General features: G+C 40.3%; 1 protein-coding gene across 3 annotated transcripts in view; it reads right to left on the bottom strand.

The window, feature by feature from the left end:
- stk26 (serine/threonine protein kinase 26) overlaps nt 1-22,231 on the bottom strand; it is a 49,781-nt gene extending 27,550 nt beyond the window's left edge. For all 3 annotated transcript variants that reach the window (XM_084043635.1, XM_084043637.1, XM_084043636.1), the window contains exon 1: nt 21,992-22,231. In XM_084043635.1, coding sequence (XP_083899761.1) covers nt 21,992-22,012 — 21 coding nt within the window. In that variant the 5' untranslated portion in view covers nt 22,013-22,231. The remainder of the gene's footprint in view (nt 1-21,991) is intronic.
- Nucleotides 22,232-23,127: the final 896 nt, after the last annotated feature.

Here is a 23,127-nt window from a genome sequence, read left to right as displayed (position 1 = left end):
GCCAGATATAGCCACCTTGCCGTTGTCACACCTGGACCCGACGAGGAAGTCCAGAATGCTGTGTACATAGAACCGTGATGATGTAATTGTTATTGGTCAACCCGTAATGATGTCATTAACATTACCCTGATGGCTGTTATGTGTCATTAACATTCCCATGATAGCGCTTAACCTTTTCGACCTCTTTCATTCCTACTCCTCATGGACACACACACACACACGTTATGTATTACTGTACGGAGGACATCAACATTCTAGGAAGCCAGAGTGTGTGTGTGTGTCATTTCTTAAAGGAATAGTTCACCCCCAAAATGACCTTTTTTCTATCGATTAGTCACCCCATGGAGACTTGAATTCATGGATTTGTTTTTCGTTTTTGTCACATTCCTAAGCCAATAATTTGATGACCGGCAGTGGTTCCGGTAGGAGACACAAAGAGTCTCCTTTGTGTCTCCTACCGGAACCGCTGCCTACAGGTCCGCTGGTCATCAAATCATTGGCTTAAGAATGCGACAAAAACTAAAAAATGTCCATGAATTCAAGTCTCCATGGGGTGACTAATCGTTTTTTTGGGGGTGAACTATCCCTTTAACCCTAGCGCTGAAGCCAAAAATAGCCACTATTATCAGAGTGTGACACGCAACTAATCAGACATAGCTCTACACACAGCGCCTAAACCATTGGTTCTCAAAGTGGGGTCTGGGGACCTTGGGCGGTACCAGGGGGTCCCCAGCTAAATGTGTTAATACAGCATAACAATCATTTCAACCAATTTAACCATATTTTATACTTTGTTTATTCAAAAACAGCAGATCTACAAGCTAGTAGCTTGAAGATCTGCTATTTCTTTTTAAATCGTGAGAAATGTGTGAAAATCTTTTGTTAAATTAAATTTTTTGATTCTGGGGGGGGTCCCTGGAACAACATATTTTGAGATGGGGGTCCGCGGCCACATACATATCATTTTGGGGGTCCTTCACAACAAAAGTTCCAGAACCACTGCCCCTTAACCTAACCTCTAAATGTCTAAATCTCTCAAGACAGATTCTGCCAACAGTAGAATCTGTCGGCACCACTGCCCTAAACATGTAGTGTTGTTGTAAGTAGGGCTAGCCAAGGAATGAACACAGAAGCACCCGGGAGGAAGTGGACTAAGAAAGGGGAGGAGCCACACCGAGTTCCTGTTTCTACACAACAAAAAGGGGGTGGTGCCTCCAGAGGGGGTTCCCAGATTGCCCTAACCCTAACCCTGAATCTTTTCCCCACTGTAAGCCTAACTCCGAAAATAGTAATACGTTTCACCATAAAACGACCATTTCTCTTGTCCCGACAACGACTATTTCTTTACTTCTTCACTCGTGGGGGACATTTAGTCTCTCTCACAAGTATAGTAATATAGAAGTAAGTGCACTCAGGGTTCAGCTCCCTGTCATTGAGAGCTGTAATGAGGGAACTGTTTGCAGCGTTGCCAATCAAACCACAGACATCGCTGGCATTTTGCACCCGTCTGCTACTCGGTAATCGGGTCGACCCCGCTTTTGTGACGATTGAGACTATTCTGATGTAGAACGTGTATGAAATTACTATTTAAACACACACACACACACACACACACACACACACACACACACACACACACACAGTCTCTTATTACATAAGAAAGAGGCAAACATTGTGAAAATAGCCGAAAAATAGCCGATCAACAAACAATATTTATCTGTGGAACCGAGTCAAACTAAATGTAATGCCTCAACTCCTACAATTCCAAGTGCTAGTCACAGTCGGGGGTCCCCAGTTCAAATATGATTATTTTTTGGGGGTCCCCAGTTCAAATATGATTATTTTTGGGGGGTCCCCAGTTCAAATGTGATTATTTTTGTGGGGTCCCCAGTTCAAATGTCATTATTTTTGTGGGGTCCCCAGTTCAAATGTGATTATGTTTGGGGGGTCCCCAGTTCAAATGTGATTATTTTTGGGGGTTCACGGTCTGAAAAGTTTGGGAACCCTTGGACTAGAGCAGTGGTTCTAAAAATAATTTGTGCCAAGGACCCCTAAATTGATATATATTTAGCCATGGACCCCCATCTGGATATGTGTTGTGCCAGGGACCCCCAGAAGAGAGGATTTGTGTCAAGATTTTTTGAAAATGTTCCAAAATAGCAGATCTGCAAGCTCACAGCGCGGCACGAAGTGACGCGCTGTGAGCTTGTAGATCTGCTATTTTTGAATAGCCAGCGTACAAAATATGGATAAAAGTAATTATATGAACACATTTTTCTGGGGATCCCCTGGAACCCCCCCCTCAAGGACCCCTGGGGGTCCCTGGACCCCACTTTGAGAACCAACGGACTAGAGAAGTGACATTTGGTGTGTCCAAAGTTTCACCAGCGTGCAACAAAATGCAACTCAGCTGAGACGGCCGACAGCCTCGAGAACCACAGATAAGCCTTCTGCAGGGAACAGATACCGACGTGGGAATGTTTTTTTCCCCTTTTTGTTTCCTCCTCAAGTCCATGCCAGTAAGTACTTTAGATTTGATTCACACTAACTACAACACAAAAAAGTAAGAGAGAGAAATTAATCCATAAATAGTAGGGCTGGTGAATTAATATTAGAATTTCGAATATTCCTCGAATATGGGGAAAATATGTATATTAGAATTAATATTAACCCATTAAGACCTGAGGCGATTCTTTAAAAAAATCTAAATCCTAACAGTTTTTTGAAAAAAAAAAATCTAAAATATTTTTTTCAATATTTTTCAAAAATAGCAGATCTACAAGCTCATAGCGCGGCACTCGGTGCCGCGCTATGAGCTTGTATATCTGCTATTTTTTAATAGCCAATGAAATCTAAAGTGACACAGATGCGTTCCAGGTATCAATGGGTTAAAAGAAAAATGTAATGTTTATTTGACAGGGACAATACAAAAAACAATGTATCAAGTTATAAAAACAAACAAAAGATAGATTTTATTGGATCCGAGCACTCGATACAATATTTTTTATATTGTTTCTGTAAAAAAAACATTTTTTTAAAATAAATCAAGATATTTTTTTTATAATAATAATGATATTCAAATATATTCGAATATCTGCCAATTTTTAAGACCAATATTCGAATATCATTTCTGAGGAAAGTTGACAGCCCTAATTAATACCGGGAACGCATCTGTTTCATTTTAAGATTTCTTTGGCAATCCAAAAAAAATAGCAGATATACAAGCTCACAGCTCACAGTGCGGCACTCGTCGTGAGCACTTGAGCTGTGAGCACTTCCGGGAAACGTGAACATTTTTGCAAATCTTTGAATATATATGTTTTTTTAAACAAACAGTTTTAACTCAAATCTTTGCTTCTGGGGGGGGGGGTCCCTGGAACAACATCGTTTGACCAGATGGGAGGGGGGGGGGGGGGGGGGGTCCGTGGCCAAATACATATCATTTTGGGTGGTCCTTGACATGAAAAGGTTTGAATACCACTAAAATGGCAACATAAGATTCGAATTACAAATGTTCACTTAGAAAAATGTATGTTCAAAGATTTGCTCAAATTTTCATGATTAAAAAAATCTAATTGCAGATATACAATCTCATAGCTTTTAGTTTGTATGTCTGTTATTATTGAATAGTCAAAGTATAAGATAATAGTTAAAGTGGTTCAAATCTAAAATGACAGACCGCTTTCCCGGTCTTAATGGGTTAATTTACAACACTAACTACAACACAAAAAGAGAGAAATGAATTACAGTGCAATGGGCAACACAACTTTTCATGAATACAATCATGCATGCTGCCTGAACTATGACCCTGTGGTTTTGCCGTAGTTCAAGGACTCATTCGATGTAAACACTTTGGAGCAAACTCCCAACATCCAGATTGGGACGCTTGGTTTCAGCAGGTCAAAGAAATAGCACTTCTACATGATGATATCAATGTAAAACAACTGTCTGTCTGCTACTAGTTTGGTATTGTTTAGTTTGGTACCATTTGGTGCACGTTAAGATATTGCATAGTTTGTTATTGTCTGTTGCTGCTAATTTGGAATGGTTTAGTTTGGCACTGCTTGGTAGAAGTTTGGTCTTGTTCATTCAGTATGGTCTTTTTTGGTTAATAGCTTTGTATCATTTAGTTTAGTATAGTTTTTAGTTTGGTATCATTTGTTAATATTTTGGTATTGTTTGGTTTGGTAATTGTCTGGTAATTGTCCTGCTCTTGCTCATGGGCAATACAAGGTCTATGCACAGCACAGCAGCTATTTTGGGAAGAAATTGGGCCTCTTCCTTACTCCCTTCACAGGTGTTACCAATGATACTAATGTTCGGCTTTGTTCCATTTAGTGTAGCACAGTGGTTCGCACACCTTTTCATTTCAAGGACCTCCATAACTCTCAAGAGTTACAGACCCGTAAGCGGCCATTTGGAACCCCCTCAAGGAACCATGAGGGTACCTGGACCACACCTTGAGACCCACTGGTGTAGCAGAGTGTTTCCATTGAGCCAACAATGCACAATATCAGCACCCTTGGCCCTTGTTTGACCTGAATGGAACAGAGCCTTCATTAGCGTCATTGGTAACACGGTACACCTGTGAAGGAACTAAGGAAGAGGCCCAATTAGTTTGACATGTGGCTGCTGTGCATAGAGCCAATTTTGAGAGGACATTCTGGTTACGGAAATGGGGTCATCCCTATGTTCCCCGGGTTCTACATAGAACATAGAACCAGGGGAACATAGATACGCGCCCAGGGAAATGCTCGGTTTAACCACTAGACCATTGGTTCTCAAAGTGGGGACCGAGGTCCCCCAGGGGTCCTGGGGGGGGCGGGGGTGTACCAGCAAAATGTGTTAATATAGTGCCACAATCATTTTAACCACTTTAACCATATGTTATACTTTGGCTATTCAAAAATAGCAGATCTACAAGCTCATAGCACGGCACTCGGTGCCACGCTATGAGCTTGTAGATCTGCTATTTTTGAAAAATGTGCGCAAATCTTTGAATATTTTCTTTTGGGGGTCACTGTCACAAAATACGAGATGGGGGTCCGGTCCGCAGCCAAATATGTATCATTTTGGGGGTCCGTGACATGAAAAGGTTTGAGAACCACTGCACTAGACAACGTGCCACACACACACACACACACACACACACACACACACACACACACACACACACACACACACACACACACACACACACACACACACACACACACACACACACACACACACACTTTGTGTGTAAAAAGTCACCAGGCCTGTGTTTAATGTTTAAACCAGAGCTTACTACAGAGACCTCACCAGGGAACGTCATTTATCTTATCAGCTACAAACACGACCATGTAGAGACAGTAGGTTTAAGCACCTGTCTGCCAAGTCTGGTGACCTCTGAACACTAACATCCATGCAATAACTTCATAAATATTGATAAATCGTATTGCACTTATTAATAAAATGTTACAGCGTGCGTTTAGATATAATTGAAGGAAAATCTGATTAAAGGATAAAGAAAGGGGCGTAAAGTTAAAGGGTCTACACCATGAATTTTAACTTTTTCTTAATTTTTGTGTGTTTTTGGTCTCCCCCACCTCTCTTCTGTTCCAACAAATACCCGACTTCGAGCATGCAGGCTTTCATAGGCTATCTGTGGTTTTTATGTAAATTGGTCTGAAAACAGTCCGTCAGATTTGTTCCCCCACCCTACGTCACGTCTGGGAACAATTCCTCCCGTTTTTCAGTTCTAACCAAAAAAAAAGAAAATCCCCCAAAAAAAAAACTTTTTTTTTTTCATTTTTATTTTTTTTTACATTTTTTCTTATTTTATTTTTTTACTTTTTCCACACAGAACCAGGACATAACATGCATACAAACTGGCTCAATAGCACCCCGTGCCAAACAGGACAATGTGGTATTGCAGGTGAAAGTGCTTTATAAGCCAGAGAGAAGTTAGTTGGAATGAGTATATCTGAGGCTTGATTTAGGCTCAAACCTTTTGAAAAACGTTTGAGGGACATAAACAATATGATATCAAATATTATTATTATTTTTTAAATTCATGGTGTAGCTCCTTTAATGAATAGCCTCTTCAAATAAAGTTATTTGTGTTCACATTTAGTACATACTCGCCTCATCGCAAATATTTGATGAGTTGCCGATTGAAAGGCCTTTAAACAGATTAAATTGTATTTTATTTTATCGTTCAATTCTCTTCACCCATTAAGACCTGAAGCCGATTCTAGAAATGTCTTCTAAATCCCAACAGTATTCTGAAAAAACGTATGTTTCTATATCAGTGGTTCTCAAACTTTTTCATGTCAAGGGCCCCCCAAATTATATGTATTTGGCCGCGGACCCCCATCTCAAAATATGTTGTTCCAAGGGGTCCCAGAAGCAAAGATTTGAGTTACAAATGTTCTCTTTAAAAAATTATATATTCAAAGATTTGCGCACATTTTCACGATTTTTCAAAAATAGCAGATCTACAAGCTCATAGCACAGCATTCGGTGCCGCGCTATGAGCTTGTAGATCTGCTATTTTTTTAATAGCTAAAGTGTAAAATAATGTTTTTTTAAGCTCAAATCAAAAAGTGACAGAGATGCGTTCCAGGTCTTAATGGGTTAATGTTTGTTATTTCTCACTGCACTTCATTCATGTATTAATAATCATTTGGCTTCCGTTGTTAATGTGTTGTCAACCTCTTAATCCCTGTATACTTCTCTGACCGGGGTCCCCCAAGGCTCTGTACTTGACCCCCTCCTTTGTCCCCTCAAAGCAACACGTTGTGAGCTTGCAGATCTGCTATATATGCTGAATGCTCGCCCAGAATAGGGACGCTAGGGTTCATGTGGTTATATGCCTCGAAAGGCATTACCATGAATGAAATGTTATCGCTTCATTTGTAATATACAGGGTTCCCACCCATTTTTTACAATGAATTTTCAAAACTTTTCCATAACTTTTTAAAAGCATGAGGCTATACACACACCAGTGTTCTATCAATGCGCAAAGACACACTCGAGCAAACGTTTCATGTCACAAACAGAACAGATCTACGCTTAACAAAGCTAACAACGTATCACGGTGCAACATACAGATAGATGTATTTGTATATCTATTTATTTACTGATTGATTTAGTTAATCTATGTATACATCAGGCCACACCTATTTCACGTAATGCAAGACATGTTTTGGGACAAGTTTTTTTTTTTTAACAACAATAGCCAAAAACTGTTAATTATATCCAAACATTTTCCCAAACATTTGATTAATTCCAAACCTTTTCCAGTCCTGGAAAACATTTTTTCTTAATTTCAAAATATTTCCAGGAATTTCATGACCGTGGGAACCCTGAATATATTTATGCACATTATGTAAATGCCATATTTTCATATCTTATTATACATTTCTTCAATTTTACGCAAAGCACTCTGTAAAATCATATCGACGAGTGCTCTATACATAAGGTCTATTATTAGTCATTATATTGTTGCATGAATGTTTGTGTTGTTCAGAGGTTAAGTGGACTTGGCAGGGACGCATGTTGCAGAATGCACCGTAGGGCCGTTAATGTTTAATCTCACTAATCGTTGATTACAATCAGACTTCACAGCTCTCTCTCCAGGCCTGAGTGGGAGCACACATACGGGGAAGTGACTGCAACTGAAAGATAAACGCTGCGATAAAGTTAATGGTTTGTGTGACACAAAATGCATGAGTGTGCCACCTGATGCTGCTTTGGGCCTCTACTAAAGCAGGCCCTTAAAGCTTAACCCATTAAGGCCCGGGAACGCATCCGTGTCATTTTAAGATTTCTTTGGCTATTAAAAAATAGCAGATCTACAAGTTCATAGCGCGGCACCGAGTGCCGCGCTATGAACTTGCAGATCTGCTATTTTTGAAAAATCTTGAACATTTTTAACTCAAATCTTTGCTTCTGGGGGGGGGGGGGGTCCATGGAACAAAATATTTTGAGATGGGGGGGTCCGTGGCCATATACATATCATTTTGGGGGGTCCTTGACATGAAAAAGTTTGAGAAACCACTGATATAGCAAAATAGGTTTTTCGAAAAAAAAAAAAAAATATAGGATTTAGAAGACATTTTGTAGAATCCCTAGAAGCAAAGATTTGAGTTACAAATGTTTGCTTTAACCCCTTTTGGGGCGGGAACCCCTATTTGTAACTATACCTTTCAGGGCGGGAACCCCTTTTTGTTGCTATGTACAGTACAGTATATAGCAGCATACATTTGTTGTCATTTTTTTAATAAATATTTGAAGTTTTTCAGAAAACTTAGGTCAGCATTTAGAAGGCGTTTTTAGAATCGGCCTCAGGTCTAAATGGGTTAAAACATATATTCAAAGATTTGCTCAAATTTTCATGATTTAAAAAAAAAAATAGCAGATGTACAAGCTCATAGCGCGGCACTCTGTCCGTTTTTCATGAGTTTCATTGTTATTGTTGAATAGGGCTGTCACGATTATGAGATTTTACTTACAAAATGGAGCCAAATGGACCCATTTGTACTCTCTCTCAAGAGTTATGGGGGTCCTTGAAATGAATGATTAGTAATGGAGCAGAGCCATCGTTAGTATCATTGGTGGCAACACCTGTGAGGGAAGTATTAAGGAAGAGGCCCAACGTCTTTCCAATAATGGCTGCTGTGCATAGAGCCTATTTTAGACCGCTAGAATGACAATGACACCAGGGTGAAAGTGATCAAACTTCCTGGTAGGATGGAGGACCAGCAGCAGGGACCAGGGGGTCCCTGGGGACCAGAGAGGGGAAAGCGAACGTTTTCAGAAAACAGCGAGAGCCTAGTAGCGAGTGTAATGGCATTTGCTCACTACGTTTACTATTATGAAAGCCTCTTGGAGTGTATGTCTGCACGCGCACGCGCACGCACAAAACCTTTTCAGATGGGGGTCCGCAGCCAAATATATATATAATATATATATATATATATAATATATATATATATATATATATATATATATATATATATATATATATATATATATATATATATATATATATATATAATTTGGGGGTCCATGACACGAAAACTTTGAGAACCCCTGTTAACCCATTAAGACCAGGAACGCATCTGTGTCATTCTGAGACAGAGAGAGAGACAGACAGACAGATTTGTTTTAGTGGGGTCATTGAACTGACTGCCCTCTCAAAGATGTAAACACTGGACTGCAGAGAGAAAACTTGGACATGGCTATGGAAACTTCCTGTGTCTGTGTGTGTGTGTGTAACAGAGAGAGACAGAGAGAGAGAGAGAGAGAGAGAGGGTACCCAAATTTAAAAGCCTCTTTGCATGTGTGTGACGTATCTGTGTGTTGTGTTTGTTGGTGTGTGCGTGTGTGTTTCTGTGCGATCAAGAGAGAGAGCGAGGGAGAGAGAGCCATGCAACGTGCAACGTTTCAAACAAAGATAAACAAAGCAGTCGATCGACCCATGCATTCAAGAGGGTGTTTGTGTGTCTGTGCGTGTGCATGCGTGTTGTGCTCTACGGGTCAAAGGTGACAGCTGCAGAGAAGGAAATAATACACAGCAAATCCCCCAGCGGCAGAGCTGTTATCGTGGGAAAAAAATAAACCAATCCACAAAATTTAAAAGAGGGGAAATGCTCCTTTAAATGTGCGTTCCAATAACGGAAATCACGGTAACACTTACTATGCATCCCACGTCTATGATGCATTATAAACATACTTATAATGTATTATAACCTGTATTATAACACTGTATACTTATAAGAACTCATTAATGCTCATAATACTTTATAAAAATAATCATAACACATTATAAAGCATTCTATATTGACTTATAAAGGTATAATGTTTAAAAGCAACAAATGACCACTTATCGCGACTTATAATGACAGTATGATGCATTTTAATGGTGATTATACAGCATTATAACATGATTATAATGTCATACAACTGTGATAAATAGCAAAATAAGAGCCGATCTACAAGCTCACATTCAGCTCGTTCATGAATAGTAATCGAAGGCAAAACATGTGAAACTAGAAAAAGTGCTCCTCGGAGCACAAGTCTCCGCCAGGTCAGGTAGGTTATTGTGGCCTCCTGGTGGCGCTACAATAGGCCAATGTGAAAAGGGTGCCATTTCTTCTTAGGCCTTGCACGACAATCGGACACTGCATTCATGATTTGAGGCATTTTGTTCCAAGAATTTGGTTTGCTAAATTAGACCTGCTGGTGGCGCTATAACAGGCCAATGTGAAAAGGGTGGCATTTCTTCCTCGGCCTAGTGGGAATGTGCGTGTAAAATTTCACGGAAATGGCACACTGCGTTCATGATTTGAGGAATTTTGTTCAAAATCCATCCTGCAAACTTTGGAAGCCAATGTTAGCCAAGTAGGATGGAATATGAAATTTCGGACACATCCATCGTGATCACATGACTATAGAGATACAATGTACGGATTTGAGTGATTTTTGGACAGAATCTGAAGGAGCAAGAGCAAAACAATTGTTTTTACAAAACTCAGCCTCCTGGTGGAGGCTGAGTTTGAAGGCATATGTGAAAAATGCAGGGCAAAGGTTTTTCTTTGGACTCTAGGGAGTGTGCGTGCAAAGTTTGATTCAGATCGGTGCAGTTATAGCAAAAAACGTGAATTGGCCTGTTATAGCGCCACCATGAGGCTGATGTGAACGTTTTCAAGTGGCATTTCTTCCTGGGCCAAGTGGGAATCTCTGTGGAAAATTTCGCGGAAATCGCATGCTGCGTGCATGATTTGAGGCATTTTGTTCCAAATGAAGCAATCCTGCATACTTTGGAAGCCAATTTTAGCCAATCAGGATGGAATATGGAAAATCAGACAGATCCGTGTTGATCACATGGCTATAGAGATACTGTGTACCGATGTGCGTGTTTTTTGGACAAAATCTGTAGGAGTAATAGCAAAAAAATGTGTTTTGCAAAAGTCGGCCTCATGGTGGCGCTATGACAGGCTGATCTGAAAAATGTGGGCCAGAGGTTCTGCTGTGGCATCCAGGGAGTGTGTGTGCGCAGTTTCACAGCGACAGGGCCAACGGTGGCGGAGATTAGCTGGTCGCAGACAGAAGGACGGACGGACGGACGGACGGAGGGTAAAACATACTCTCTCGCCATGCCTTTCGGCCTGGCGGAGACAATAACGGTGACACTGATTTGACGTCATTGTCCCGGCGCTTAAGTGAAACCCAGGTCGTTGTTGTCACCTGGCTGCCCATCGGACTGCTGAGCAAACGCTGAGCCCACCTGTCTCCAGGCTGTCCTGATGACTCAGGCCACCAACGCACAGGATTATCTGTGCGCGCGTGCGTGTGCTCCACTGCTGCTGCGCTGCGCTGCACTGTCACTTATGCTATAACACTTATATGGCTATAACATTACTACTACATTTTGGCTATTCAAAAATAGCACATCTACAAGCTCATAGTGCGTTCGTGCAAATCTTTGTGCAAATATATATATTTTTTAAAGCAAACTTTTTATACTCAAATTTTGCTTTGGGGGGGGGGGGGGAATCCCTGGAGCGAAATATTCTGAGATGAGGGGGGGGGGGGGAGGGGGCTCGCGCTACAAGCTCGTAGCGCGAGCTTGTATATCTGCCATTTTTGAATAGCCAAAGACATCTTAAAATGACACAGATGCGTCCCCGGTCTTAATGGGTTAATGAATTTCTGTTTGTTGCCGGGCAGTGATGGAAGAAGTACTCAGATTTTTTTACTTACTTTACATAAGTAAAAGTATCAATACCACAACGTACATAGAAACACGGTTACAAGTAAAAGTCCAGTATTCAAAAATGTACTTGAGTAAAAGTAGGCCTACAAAAGTGCTGGCATCAAAATATACTTCAAGTACCAAAAGTAAAAGTACTCATCATTGCAGAATGTCCCCAAACACGTCGCGAGATTGTATATCTACTATTTTCAAACAGCCAAAGTATATACTGCATATAGGGTACAAGTAACTTGAAAGTTAGGTTTTCAAATAATTGTAGTCGAGTAAAAGTACAACATTTGCCCTAAGAGATATAGTGGAGTAGAAGTAAAAGTATTGGAATGGTAAATACTCCAGTAAAATAAAAAAAATAAAAATTGTACTTAAGTAGAGTACTTGAGTAACTGTAATTAGTTACTTTCCACCACTGGTTGCCGGGGAGGTTGACTCAGCGCTGACATTTTCAATCACATGGGGCCCAGGCCGGGCCTCATGTTGTTGTGTATTAACTCTCTGTCTTGTGTTTTACCACAAAAAAAAACGTGCCGCGTTTTAAAACGTTCCCGTCGATGATGTCACCCACAGCGACCACACAGACAGAACCTCGGTGACCACGACAACGACGGCTCAGAGGAAGTTGCACACACGGACGGTCACGTGATCCGTGGCCAGAGGAGGAGAGACAACAGCTCATTTGACTGCTGAGAGAGAGAGAGAGACCAAGCCCAAACCTGCTATTCAGTCACTCAACAAAAGCCGCGGGGACACACGGCGGGAACAAAGAATCGCGCACGTCAGCTCGACGACCTGTGGCTCTAATGGGAAGAGCTCTGCAATGAATTGTAAAATGACTTCAGTGAGTCAGATTTATGACCGGTATATCAGCCATACAAGTGGTGGAAAGTAACTAAGTACATTTACTCAAGTACCGTACTTAAGTACACTTTTGAGGAAAAACATTTTGGGGGTCCTTGACATGAAAATGTTTGCGCAGGGCAGCGCTCCGTGGATTCGTGTATAGGCTCTATGCACAGCAGCCATATTATCACTTCCTTCACAGGTGTTACCAATGATACTAATGAAGGCTCTGCTCCATTCAGTGTAGCACAGTTCTCAGACGTTTTAATTTCCACGACCCCCATAACTCTGAGAGTGTACAAATGGAACCAAATGGACCCGTAAGGGTCCATTTGGTTCCATTTGTACACTCTCAGAGTTACACACCCGTAAGGGTCCATTTGGAACCCCTTCGAGGAACCACGAGGGTCCCTGGACCACAATTTTAGACCCACTGGTGTAGCAGAGTGTTTCCAGTGAGCCAACATGAACAATATCAGCACCCTGACTCTGTTTGACCAGAATGGAACAGAGCCTTCATTAGTATCATTGGCAACACCTGTGCATTTCTTCACAATATGGCTGCTGTGCATAGAGCCTATTGAGACATTTAGATTGTGTCAAAGGTCATGTCTCGGTATCTGAGTGACACAAATTTTGATCTGATGGTTCAAGATTCACCCTGAGCAAGCAGGCAGGCTCTATTAGCTCGATGGTTGAAAAATATCAGTACTTGCGCGCAGGAAACCAGGTTCAAATCCGGGGTAGGAGAGGAAGGTTAGCTAAGTAGTGCGGCTTTAATATGAGACCTTATAACAAAAATAAATAATACTTTTGCATTGATCTTAACCTCAAAACTCAGCAATGTAATTCTAGATAAGCATCTTTTCCTGGTGTCATGACTAAGCGGCCTAGACCAAGCACCAAGAAGCAACAACAACATAACAGCATAAACCTGATTTATTACTGGAAGCATTTTTGCTATGAACATGCAGCCATGGCACCAAGACAACAGCAGAAGAACAAGTGATCATTAAGTGCAAAATATAACTACACCCAGACACCACAAACCGCCATGTTTTCATGTTGTCTGTGACACACGCACGCACGCACACACTGTCACAGACACACACACACACACACACACACACACACACACACACACACACACACACACACACACACACACACACACACACACACACACACACACACACACACACACACACACACACACACACAGGGGACATGGTCTCATGACTATTCAGTTGGATGTTTACTTCCTCAAAAACCTTGTATCAAACTTCCGACTGGCTGTGACCTCAGAGTCAGTACAGTGCTGAAAACTGTCACTAATGATGCTAATACTGGCCGGCACAGGCTGGCACATTTTCTTTGGGCATTTAGGGCAAAACATAAAATACATGTTGATAAACATTCACAGATGTTCTCTTATAACATTTAGTAGTAGTAATAGTAAAGGTAGTAGTAATAGTAACTTCTCCCTTAGACAGACCACCCGCCCCGCATTTTTCTTACCCCCACCCCCCTTTTTTTCCCCTACTGTGTACATATAGTGTTTTATATTTGTGATGACATTGAATGTTTGGTGCCATTTATTATATGCTGATGAATTGAATACCTAGGACCTCAATGGAAACAAGACCGCAAGGATTTTTTTGGTGTGATCCTTTTAGACAAAGTGTTACTGTTTGACTGTAGTCGTGACTCAATAGGAGTAATAATGATAATAATATAAAGAATTATTCATCATCAAAAAGAGTGGTGTTTTGCTCTCCAAATAATCAGGAATACATTTTGGTCGTAAATAGCCATGGTCAAAGTATGCCGCACTACGAGCTTGTAGATCTGCTATTTTTGAAAAATTGTGAAAATGTCTGCAAATCTTTGAATATATATGTATTCTTTTAAAGCGATTTTTAACTCAAATATTTACTTCTGGGGGTCCCTGGAACAAAATATTTTGAGATGGGGGTTGGCAGCCAAATACATATCATTTTGGGGGTCCTTGACATGAAAAGGTTTGAGCACCACTGATATAGAAACAGAAAACTGTTAGGATTTAGAAGACATTTGTAGAATCGGCTTCAGGTCTTAATGGGTTAATAAAAAAAGTGCTTTACAATGTGCATTAGATTCACCCACACCCACACCCACACACACACACACACACACACACACACACACACACACACACACGTGGGAACCTTTCGATTCCAAGGTGGCCACTCTTACCTCCCGAGTCACCGCAACTCTGCCTCATTTCCTCAGAACTAGAGTCATGGCATCAATCATCTATTCTGACCTATCAGTGGGAACCAACTTCTCTCAGTAAAATGTGCTTTGTGATTGTAGCTGACTGAGTGGGTGGTTCTACACAGTTTGGTGAGAGCAGAACGGCCCCCCCAGCATGACCTGCTGTCCTGGCTAAACATCTTGCTGGTACAAAAAAGGAGGCTAGTTTATTGTTTTAGCATAATTTATTAGCTTGGTTTTTGTTGATAAGAAATGTTAACCCCAGCCACGACCTGCTGTGACCTTTTAACGAAACACACACCCACAAAGCACACACGCACACCCCACGCCCACACACACACACACAGCGCTATTACTGCAGTTTCAGTTTGTAGGCCATGTTAAGTCTGCTGGCAAACTTCAAAACAAAGTGCTGACCAAATATGTTTTTAAAAGCAACACTAAGTACAGTTGGTGGTTCGCTGAAAAGCCATTACAAGCTATTTGTAGACAACCTCACCACCAGCGACATTCACAATGTCCAACAACGAATATTCTATTCTTTCAACAAGCATTTATAAAATACTGTCTGACAGAATCTGACAGCATTTACTCACTGTCATACTTAAAGGGCAAGAGCACTTAAGTAGAGGTTTGGGTTGTGTAGTTACCTAGCCATGATGTAACTCCAAAAGTGGACAAGAAATCCAAAATAACTGCTCCATTGATTAGAAATTGATAATTCAAAATATGCTCCTCGTTGCCTTACATTGTACGGTGAAACGGCTCATTTATTTTAGCACATAAATGAACACAAACAAAGTTGATTCAGACAATATTCACCAAACCCAGTACTGTTTATTTATTTATTTTTTAATAAAAACGTCAAACTTCCTACTGATTTTACTATTTGAAGATCCGGAAGTAACATTTGTACTTAAAAAACAAACAGTACTGGGTTTGGTGATGTTCTATGTTGTCTTAATCAACTTTGTTTGTGTTTGTTTATGTGCTAAAAGAGTGACTTTGGGAGCGGTTAGCGGAGAAATCATTTCTGATTTCTTGTCCACCTTTAGAGCTACACCATGGCAAGGTAACTACACAACCCAAACCTCTACCAAAGTGGACTTGCCCTTTAAATATAATTAAGCAAAAATCACACACATTTTGACAATAGCCAATCTACAAGCACACAACGCCTCAGTTGCGAGGCGCTGTGTGTCAACACCGTCTATAATGCTTGCACATTGGCATGCCCTTGGCTCTGGGCACACCTATGAAAATCCAACAACACACTGATTATTAATGTGTTTGGTGCAGCTGTGTTTCTTACTAGCCTGCCATGTTTGTCTGCCTGAACTGGAAAACAAACTACTTTAAACCAGCCTGGGGTTTCATGCCCGCCGTGCCCGGGGCATGTTAGACAAAACTGACGGGGCAAGTGAAACCTATACAGACATGCCCGGGTGGGCAAATTCCAATTGAGCAACCATGATATTTATTTTATTTCCATTAGTGATTTCTCCTATCAGTTCCATGCTGCCGCTGTCTGCCTATTCTTATTCTTGTTATTCTAAAATAACCTGAACAGGGCTCAGGACGGCCACCAAAATGAGTGTGCCAGTTAGCATTTCACATGGAACCCACTTTTTATCTACAATTAAACATGATCAAAGAAAATATAGGATAATATAAAGTATCTCATGGTCTGTAGTGTTGTACACGCACAATCAACACAGGCAATGGATTTGAGAAGTTTATGGGGGGGGGTCAAGCGCTGCACCACTGGCAACGGTACCCGACCCCCTAGGCAGGGAAAGAGAAATAGAAATTTGAATGGGGCAAGTACCATAGAATGGAGAAGTACTTGAGCTGCAGGGCACGAAGGAGAAAAAAAAAAAACGTATAGGGCAAGACCACTTTGGTAGAGGTTTGGGTTGTCCATTTACCTTGCCATGATGAAACTCCAAAGGTGGACAAGAAATCAAAAATAATTGCTCCATTGATAAAAATTCTAAAAATGCTCTTCATTGACTTACATTATATGCTGAAACAGCTCTCAAAGTCACTCTTTTAGCGCATAAACAAACACAAACAAAGCTGACTCAGACAGCAGAACATCACAAAAAACAGTACCGTTTATTTTTTTAAATAAAAATGAGATTTTACTATTTGAAGATCCGGATCCACGGATACAGTCCGGGTTTTCTTCTGAATAAAAACAGCAAAATCAACAGGAAGTTAACATTTTTATTAAAACAATACTGGGTTTCGTGATGTTCTATATCGTCTGAATCAGCTTTGTTTGCGTTCGTTTACGTGCTGAAAGAGTGACTTTGAGAGCTGTTTTACCATACAATATAAGTCAATGAGGAACATATTTTGAATTATCAATTTCTAATCAACGGAGAAATGTTTTTTTGATTTCGTGTCCACCTTTGGTGTTACATCACGGCAAGGTACCTACACAACCCAGACCTCTACCGAAGTGGTCTTGCCCTTTAACGTTGGACCCTGGACAGCACCCCTTTCACAGGTATATCCGTCTGACAGTGGCCTATTCATCATCAGCAGCTGTGCGGTTCCATGTCATTGGAGCGTGTCGCAGCATGTCTTTAGGGCGTCATAACACACAGTCACCTGGACCGCCGACAAGACTTGTTGTCAGTCTATTGATCTGGTCGTCTGGTGTTTGACTTAAGGTCAGTTTTATGATGCTTTGAGCCGCAAGTATCCAACGACGCAACGATTATTCATGACATTTTACTTGACGATTACGTGGATTCAAAATGTACATTTCTGTTTGGCTTTTAGGCTTCATAATCAAAAGGTTGAACAGGGCATTTTTGATGCAATGCAATGTTTGACGAAATAGCCGATCTACAAGCGCAAAACGCATCACGATGTGACCAGGGTGGGACTCGTTAGGGTTTTAACGGTTCTGATTCCTTACCGATTCCCTCTTAACGATTCAGATTCCCGATTCCTAATATTTTTTTCTGGCATCCATTATACTTATAATAATATACAAGCACATAATACAAGTACATAATTCAATCATACAAAATTACAAATGCAGCGTATCCACCCCAACACACACTTGTAGGTGGCGTGACGTCGCCACAGTCGCTTGCATGCACACAGCTGAGCCAAATGAAGACAGATGAGAGATTCCAGGAACCGCTTGCGGGAACCTTTAAGGTCCTTACATACCGGCGAATATAGCGAATATACACAAAATTCGGACTCGTTCGACGCTTTTTCGCTTTTTCGCTCCATGTACGGAGCCATTGACTTTATAAGGTTTAAAAAAAAAACGCATTATTCGCACGAAAAAAATCGCCCTTTTTAAAAAAAAAACATGTTCAGAACCCAAGATATCATCATCTGAACATTTTCAGCTCCATCCACTCCTTGTTTAACTTAGAACTGAAAACGGCTGTATCTCCCTTCCTAAGCACTTTTTGTTTTCTGTGAAAAAAGCTCTGGCACTGGGACAACATAATATAGAAATATTTTTTGTTTATTCGTTTCTGTTCTTTTACATACTCATAGGTAGTAAAATTGAGTGCCAGAATAGCCAAACGTTTAAAAAAAATAAAAAATTCTGGCACTTATGGAGATTATGCAAGAAAAAAATGTTTGTGAGTATCTCAAAATAATTGCGATTTAGGTGATTATGTAATAACTGTGACAGGCCTAGACGCATCATACTATGTCTCACCGTCTTCTTGAGTTTTGAGCGTTCTGTGACTTGCAGACTGTGTCGAGCAAAAAAAAAATGTAAACAAGGAAGTGAATGTGGACTCTCCATGGTAACAAGAGCCAATCAGAGTACACGACATTTTTATGTAGGTGTTTGCGATGACCAGTGGTGTAAAGTAACTAAGTACATTTACTCAAGTACTGTCTTTTTTTTTTTTTTACTTTACTAGAGTATTTCCCATTTTCAGTACTTTTACTTCTCCTCCACTACATCTCAGAGGCAGATATTTCACTTATACTCCACGACAATTGAATTCCGGACTTTTACTTGCAACAGAGAATTTCTACATTGCAGTATTGATACTTTTACTTAAGTACAAAATCTGAGTACGTTTTCCAGAGGTATACGTGACAACCTCTGCTATACGGTCCTCTGCGAGACATTTTGTCGATTTGAAGTGACTTAGTCGTGCTACACTTGCTAGCGCAGAACATGAATTGAACTTTAAGACATGAGCCTCCCTTTGTAACAGAAGAAGTGCCATGTTGTGAGCATGTGCATGCCGGGGTGGAAGAGGAAAGTCATTCCACTCCTCTCTGGAATAGTTTATGTGCAAAATGCAGTGATGGAAAAAGTACTCACATTTCTTACTTAAGTAAAAGTATCAATACTGTAAAAAGTAAAAAAGTCAGGAATTCAAAATTTACTACAGTAAAAGTACTTAAATATTGGTATCAAAATATACTTAAAGTACCAAATGTAGATAGTATTCATTATGCAGAATGTCCCGTTTCACAAGTTTTCAAATGAATAAAATCTTTTGTAAATAGCAGATCTACAAGCCCACAATGTGTCGCGATGCGACGCATTGTGAACTTGTAGATCGGCTATTTTCAAATGGCCGAAATGTATAGGGCTGAAGTGGTTAATGTATGTTTTGTAATAATAATCTAAATCTACAAAGTAACTAGTAACTAAGTTAGTTATACGTTTTTGAATAATTTTAGTGGATTAAAAGTACAATTATGTGCCTCTGAGATGTAGTGGAGTAGAGGTAAAAGTACTGAAAATTGCAAATACTCCAGTAAAGTAAAGAATACCCCAAAATCATACTTAAGTACAGCACTTGAGTAAATGTACTCAGTTACTTTACAGCACTGCCAAAATGATGCAATTTTCCGTGGAAATGTAAAGGCACACAGCTTTCTCAGTCTCACCCATTTGTAGTTCCATTACAACACACGACAAATCCCAAAGTTAGACCCATTTCTAATGAATTGTGTGTATCATACACTGTTAACAGTGCTTTTCCCCCACTATTCTGACTGTTAACAGCATTAACATGAAGCCAACGTCCAAGACGCTGAATGAATGGATGAATGGATGGATGAATGGATGGATGAATGGCTCCTTTCTTTCTTTCTCTCCCTTCCAACTCTGTTTTGTAGGTGTTGTGCGTGACGTCATCACACCAGAAACCACTTCCTCCTCCGCGACGGGAGAAACAAAGCAGGTGGCACACCGAGACGAGTGACCTATCGACTTATGTGACCGCCAGAGGTCACTGTTCCATTTCCTACAGTTAAAACTATTTTTTTTCTTTTTTTTTGGTTTACTTTGTTTTAGTTTTTAAACGTCTTCTATTATACTTAATTGGATGAAAAATAAATGTTCTAATGGGAGAAAGAGTGTTAAGAAACGGGGGCTTCGTGGTTTTAGCATGACACATCATTTAGGATGTGAACAAACAAATATATGGTGTTGTTATTGTGTGTGTGCCATTGCATCATGTTTAACCCATAAACCTGAAGCCGAAAAATATCTCTAAATATTTTTGTTCCAGGGACCCCCTTGAAGCAAAGATTTGAGTTACAAATGTTCGCTTTAAAACATATATAACATATATAACATATATATATATTTTTTTTATTTTTTTTCAAAGATTTGCACAAAATGTTGTATATCTGCTATTTTTTAATAGCTAAAGAAATCTAAAATGACACAGATCCCGGCTCCCGGTCTTAATGGGTTCAGAAGACAAATGCTGAGAAAGAACTATTTTCTACATTTCATGAACAAAAACAAATACAATATTCCTTAGTTTCACGTCAAAAGGCAAATAGAAAAGTCCTTCCATTCTTATTGTAACCTGGTCTAGATGTTAAAACTTGCCACCATGCCAAATATTTTCACAACGAAAATGGTGAAAATATAGGTCCCACAATTCTATGGGTCACCGATCGGAGTGTAACACGGACACCGTCCAAAACATGACAGGAGGCTTCAACTGGCAAGTTAAGTTTCCCTAGAACAGCGCACACACACACACACACACACACACACACACACACACACACACACACACACACACACACACACACACACACACACACACACACACACACACACACACACACACACACACACACACACACACACGTAACCTCACAACACAACAACAGCTAGAGTGTGTTCCTCCTTGTCAAGAAGCATTTCAAAACGAAAATCACAACAAAATGAACACAAAAACAAAACAAAAACAAAAACAAAACAAAATCACCCCAAAAATTAACAAAACAACTATATTATGCCAATAACAAAGAAAATACTAGATCTACAAGCTCTACAGATCTAGTATTTTTTGTGCGGCTACAGTTGTCTTCTTTTTTTTAACACATCTTGCATGTTGTGAATTCAAACATGAAACTTATGGCTGGTTTTACTTGGAAATAAACCCCCTTATTCGCCCCCCCCTCCCTTATTTCCCTCACTCATGCCGTAGTACACATAGTAGTTGTACCACTGAAGCCAAACACACAGAAATGCAGTGGTGGTGTAAAGTAACTAAGTACATTTACTCAGGTACTGTCCTTGAGCACACATTTGAGGTATACTTTTACTTTACTGGAGTATTTCCAATTTAATACTTTTACTCCACTACATCTCAGAGGAAAGTATTATACTTTTTACTCCTACTACAATTATTTGAAAACTTTAAGTAGTTACTTTGCAGATATAAATGATTATATTACAAAACATACATGAACCACTTCAGCCCTGTTTTATACAAGGCCATTTGAAAATAGCAGATCTACAAGCTTGAGTGTTGTGAGCTTGTAGATCTGCTATTTTCAAATATTTCAGTACTTGTACTTTTGGCACTTAAGCCAATACTTTTGTACTGTTACTCAAGGAACATTTTGAACACAGGCCTTTTACACTCGTAACAAAAGTATTTTTATATTGTGGTATTGATACTTTTTACTTAAGTAAAATATCTGAGTACTTCTTCCACCACAGCCAAAAACAAAAATGAAGCTCAAGTCTTCTACCTTTTCAACCCACCAGCATACCAGGAACTTCCATGGTCTTATCCCTCCAAAATTGCACTCATAAGTACTTGAGTACTTGTACTCTGGTTACTTTTACAGCGCTGCTTTCCAACTCACCTGCATACCAGGAACTTCCATGGTCTCTTACTCCTTCTCTAATGACTCTAAAGAATGTCTCCTTTCTTCCTCCTCCAGGGTTTATATGTTTATGTTGTATTAATTCTCCTTCTTCTACGACCTCCACGACAGGATTAGGATGTTTTAAGAGATGTTAGGCTCCGTTTTTGCTCGAAAAATGTCAAACTAAAACACTAAAACACACACCACGTCTGCTAGTCCGCGATACAAAGTGCTCTCTCTCTCACCCACACACACAGGAGAGAGAGAGTGACGAGTTTTGGACACCGCCCACTTTTGGGGAGGAGCGAGAGAGAGAGAGAGAGAGAGAGAGAGAGAGAGAGAGAGAGAGAGAGAGAGAGAGAGAGAGAGAGAGAGAGGGACAGAGAAAGAGAGGGGGAGGAAGGGAGAGAAGAGGGGAGAGAGAGAGGGACAGAGAAATAGAAATAGGGGGAGAGAGGGAGAGAGGGGGAAAAGAGAGAGAAAGAGGGGGAGAGAGGGACAGAGAAAGAGAGAGGGGGAGAGAGAGAAAGAGAGGGGGAGTGAGAGAGAGAGCTCTGTATTGTTTTATATAATTTCCCCGTTTCGATTGTTTCATTTATTTTGACACTTGCTTTGCCAATGTAAACTCATGCTAATAAAGCTCATTTGAATGGAATTGAATTGTATTTTATTGAACTGAGAGAGGGAGGGGCAAAGACAGAGGTAGAGAGAGAGGGGGGAGAGAGAGAGAGAGAGAGAGAGAGAGAGAGAGAGAGGGGGGAGTGAGAGAAAGAGAGCTCTGTATTCTTTTAAATAATTTCTAGATTGTTTTATTTGTTTTTGACACTTGATTTGGCAATGTAAACTCATGCTAATAAAGTTAATTTAATTTAATTGAACTGGGAGAGAGAGAGAGAGAGAGAGAGAGAGAGAGAGAGAGAGAGAGAGAGAATTGTTTTTTTGGGGTATTGTTTGTGTGTACATGTGTGCGCGCGTGCGTGCGTGTGTGTGAGTTGTTTCTGTTGCGTGTCAGACTAGCGCCCCTTTGTGGCTACGTTGTGGTACTGTCACACTTCTATCTGTCTCTACTAGTACACATTTATCATCTATTTTATCCACTTCAACCCCATATATATACCGGAGTCCCTCAGGGC

The sequence above is a fragment of the Gymnoscopelus microlampas genome (genome assembly GCF_963454915.1).
Source record: "Gymnoscopelus microlampas genome assembly, chromosome: 19".
Taxonomy (NCBI): Eukaryota; Metazoa; Chordata; class Actinopteri; order Myctophiformes; family Myctophidae; genus Gymnoscopelus; species Gymnoscopelus microlampas.
The sequence above is the reverse complement of the archived record's forward strand: the minus strand, read 5'-3'. Positions and strand labels throughout refer to the sequence as shown.